The sequence below is a fragment of the Limulus polyphemus genome, unplaced genomic scaffold (assembly GCF_000517525.1).
Source record: "Limulus polyphemus unplaced genomic scaffold, Limulus_polyphemus-2.1.2 Scaffold3295, whole genome shotgun sequence".
NCBI lineage: Eukaryota > Metazoa > Arthropoda > Merostomata > Xiphosura > Limulidae > Limulus > Limulus polyphemus.
Genome location: NW_013668905.1, coordinates 70,724 through 74,831, shown reverse-complemented (window position 1 = coordinate 74,831; position 4,108 = coordinate 70,724). Strand labels below are relative to the sequence as shown.

Sequence of the window (4,108 nt, the reverse complement as noted above, 5' to 3'; positions counted from 1 at the left end):
AAAGAATAGACCATTCCGAGCTTTAACTTGTTGTTAAACAAATGTTTAAACAACTTTACTTATTCATAGAGGGAGTTGGCTGTGATAGGAGGGTGTGTGCATGCTTAACCCTATGATGTAAGTAGTTACAAAAATGAACCTAGTGGATGAAATTATTTGAACTTTCCTAAAAATATGTAGTTTCAGTAAAATATTTTTTTTATTATTCTAATAAAAAACTCATTATTTAATGTAGTTATTTGCACTCAGACTCTGAATAGTTCACCTGCAAGGTGATTTTTATTTTGAGTAAAAAAAAAGTACTATTTATTACCTTACAGTTTCCAAATTTCATTTGCACAATCTCTAGGACCTCCGAAATGAATATTAAAAGTTTTTTAACATAAATGTTTATATCTTATTTTCCATTTTCTCTACCATATCACTAACTCTAGCTATTATCATCAAAGTACAGTGCATTGAAATGTTTAAATTAAGGAAATATGTACTTACCTTCATAGAATAGTCACTTATAGTTTATTTTTAATGTTTTATTTTCCTTTTGAATTCTTTGTCTTTTATAATGTGGGCCATTATACACCCATGATGGGCAGATTCCGGGCAGAGATGCATTTCTCGCATGCAAAATGGTTCTTGCAAACACCTATTTTTATAAGCATTCATGAGCGAGTCAAGCACAGGTAAATGTAAACAAATCATTAAACCTTTATAATCACAAATAATACATAATTAACTAAAATATAAAAGTAAAACCTAAATACAATTTAAGTGTCTATCAATCTAATATGTAAAAGACGAGAAAATGTTGCTAGTGGCAAGCAAACATTTGTGCACTAGAAAGCAGTCAAATCAAGAATAGCTGGAACTGTGAAAGAAGGTAAGTAATTGTATCAGAAATCTCAAGCACATGAGATATCCTGATATTAAATAATGTCTTATAGTAATCAATGTATCAATGAAAAGAATCTTCATCAGGTTCACACAATAAGTATTCTAAAATGCTTTTGTGAATTTACAAGCTTAAAGAAAAATGACTAACAATTACAATTCACTTAAAAAAATAATTCACTCAAACCAGGTGTAACACCTGTTATGATATGAAAAACACTGTAATCGTGTATTATGCAAAAATAATTCAAGTTTGTCTGAGACAGAAGATGTAACTTCCTTCATATCTGGTGATCAAAACTTTTACAGTTAGCATTCTCAATTGCCCAACTAAGTCTGAGGCTCAAAAATGATTAATATGATTTGTTGCCAACATTTTCTTTATATATAAATAACAGCTACAATGTAATAATTCATATGAGAATTTAAACTTCTGAGTGTACTTTACTTAGTATCTTAAAATTAAATGTTTACATTTGTGAAAAATGTTTATGCTACTACAAGAAGTGTTTACAAAACCATCAAAATTACAGCACCAAGTTTTCTTATTCAACAAAAAAAAAGCAAATTTACATACATACATGTACTAAATCTACAATACTATTGTGTTTACACATACTCAGTTAAGCTGCAAAAAATGTACATTACTATTGTATTGACACAACATGTACAGTAAAACATTATTTATAAAGGTCCACATCTAATACTAAATTCTTTAACTGTTCGCTCATTAGTTAACACATATCAGTGGTGATTTAATGCAAAAATTAAGTACCACTCTACTACAAAAATGTTTTTGTAGTTTATTGAACATCAAAAAATACAATATTGCTTGAATTGTTATGGCCATAAGTATTAGAAATTACAGGGTACAAGATAGACTTGTGTTTAAGTTTTAATATGACTAGTGTATTCTTGCAACTTTGTTAATGACAGAAATAATAATCCTATAACCTGAAAACTATCAAAACATAGACCCTTCTTCATCAAAGGCAAACTATTTTCTGAATTCAAGGTTCATAAAAAATATTTTAACACCTGCCTCATGAGCCTGCCCAGCATCTTGATGTGGATTAACAAACAAAAAATAAAAGAGTCATTCCAGAAAGGTTTGGGTTGTTTTAATTAGACATAAAGAAGACATCTAACATTATTTTTGAGGTCAAGGTTGCTGGACCTGACCTGAGACCATGAGAGCCAACATAGAAAAGTTAACTTGTAAATGTACAGTAAAATGATGTAGCAATAAAATATATTTGAAATGTTCTACATGTGGTTGTAAATGTGATGGTTTAGATGAACCATGGGTCCAGGTCAGATGAGAGAACTTATTCGAAGATATACCAATCAATTTAACATAATACCAGCTGAATCATAGATTCATCAACTGATTACTGCACTGAGAGTTAAAGATGAAAAAAAAGGAACAATAGTATTATTAATTTCAAAAAGGGGAATTGGAATCATATATAAAAAATCATCAGTTTTAATATTTTGTGAAACTAACTGCACAGTAAAGCCCAAAGATGCAGTGTTGAAGTCAAGGCAAAAGCAAGATGCATTAAAAGTTGATTTCCCTGACATTCCTCAAATTAAAAATGCCATTTCTGCAATGAATAGTAAATATAAAAAGGACGTATAATGCCCACTATGGTACCACCATAGTATAATCCATATAGATTTCGTCATATTTTCTTTAATGTTTTTTTTTAGAAGTTGAGTAGAGCTTCATTCATCAAGATCTGTCAAAATAACCATAATTCACATGTTTTTGGAATGACCCCCCCCCCTCCCTGTTAACCATCCTAGACTCAGTACTAAAAGGTGCTGGCTCATGTGGCAGGCATTAAAATTTTTATGTAAGGATTCACAAGGAAACCTCAAAATCAGATGAAAACACATGTAATAAATCAAAAGTTTTCAAGGTATCTGGATTGAAAAAGTTTTATTCAAAAATTCTTTTAAGGAATGTTTGGCACCATCTACTTGTTTCATTGCTATTTCCATTTATATTCAAACATTTTCTGTATCTTAAGGAAAATGTTTGACATACTGGAACTAGAAATTAATTCCAATTTATACGTATTGGATAAGTAACAAAAATGTATCATCTTAAATGAATAAACATCAACTCATACTGTAAATGAAATTTCTCACCATTATATTCACAGCAAACAATATATATATTTCTGATAGAGGAAAAACTGACTTACAATTATATTAAGCAAAATGTAGATTTGGTTTTTGAAACTATGTTCAGTTTAAAACCTACAGCTATGACAACTTACCCCTTCTTGTAATAACACTGGCTGACTTTCCAATAGATTCAGAAACTCACTCAAGAGTTTTTCGGCCTTCTCCCACTTTTCATACATTCCTAAGCCAACCAGTTGGTATGTTCTTCCCAAAATACTATTGTGCTCTTTACCAGCAAGGTACAAAGTTTTTCCAATAAGGTACTTAGGATCTTTGATATCGAAATGGTCATCATAAAATGGATTTCGAATATATGGAACCCTGATAAACACCTAATAATGAAAAATTTGGCAGTTATTTCTTTGTACAGACAACTCAAAATTATTTTGATATAATTTAATTTCTAATAGAATTATGCAGATTCTAGTTATTTCTTTGACATTACTGTGAACTATAGAAATTATAGAATAAATGTTGTTTGAAATGTTTAAGAACTCTTATTATGATACATCATCTTCCACAGCAGCTATGCCAGAGTTAATCATTTCACTTTTGCAACATTTGAGAAAGTGACACATTATATTTGTATAATTGTATTTTAGGGTCAACAAAGAAAGCATGAAAACATATTAAATAAAAACTAGCACATTAACATTACAGAAAAAAGAAGTTCACTCAGAAAGTGAGCATGAGAAACAAAAACTAAAAAAAAAACATGAAACAAGCTAGTCTTGTGCCATTTCCTTCATTTTAGATTTTATTGTCAAATAAATATATATATATATATATATACCTTAGATGAAAAATAATTGTAATATTACATAGAAATTGAAAGAAAATAGAAACAATGCAGCTATAAAACAGACATGTACCATCTAGGCACACACCATAAGGTGGGTAGTTATGCAATGTACCTTGGTTTTTGATGTACTGATGGAAGTAGCACCCAAGTTGTGTTGGGGTACACCATCTATCCAGTTTAACCTACCTCACATTCTTAATAATAATAAAAAAGAGCAGATGT

The 4,108-nt window shown here is 29.8% G+C and overlaps 1 protein-coding gene across 1 annotated transcript in view; it reads right to left on the bottom strand.

Moving 5' to 3' along the window:
* The window catches only part of LOC106469089 (28S ribosomal protein S27, mitochondrial-like), a 73,509-nt gene that overhangs the window by 9,308 nt on the left and 60,093 nt on the right, over positions 1-4,108 (bottom strand). The window contains exon 7 of the mRNA XM_013929544.2: positions 3,177-3,416. Within this exon, the coding sequence (XP_013784998.1) occupies positions 3,177-3,416 (240 nt within the window). The remainder of the gene's footprint in view (positions 1-3,176; positions 3,417-4,108) is intronic.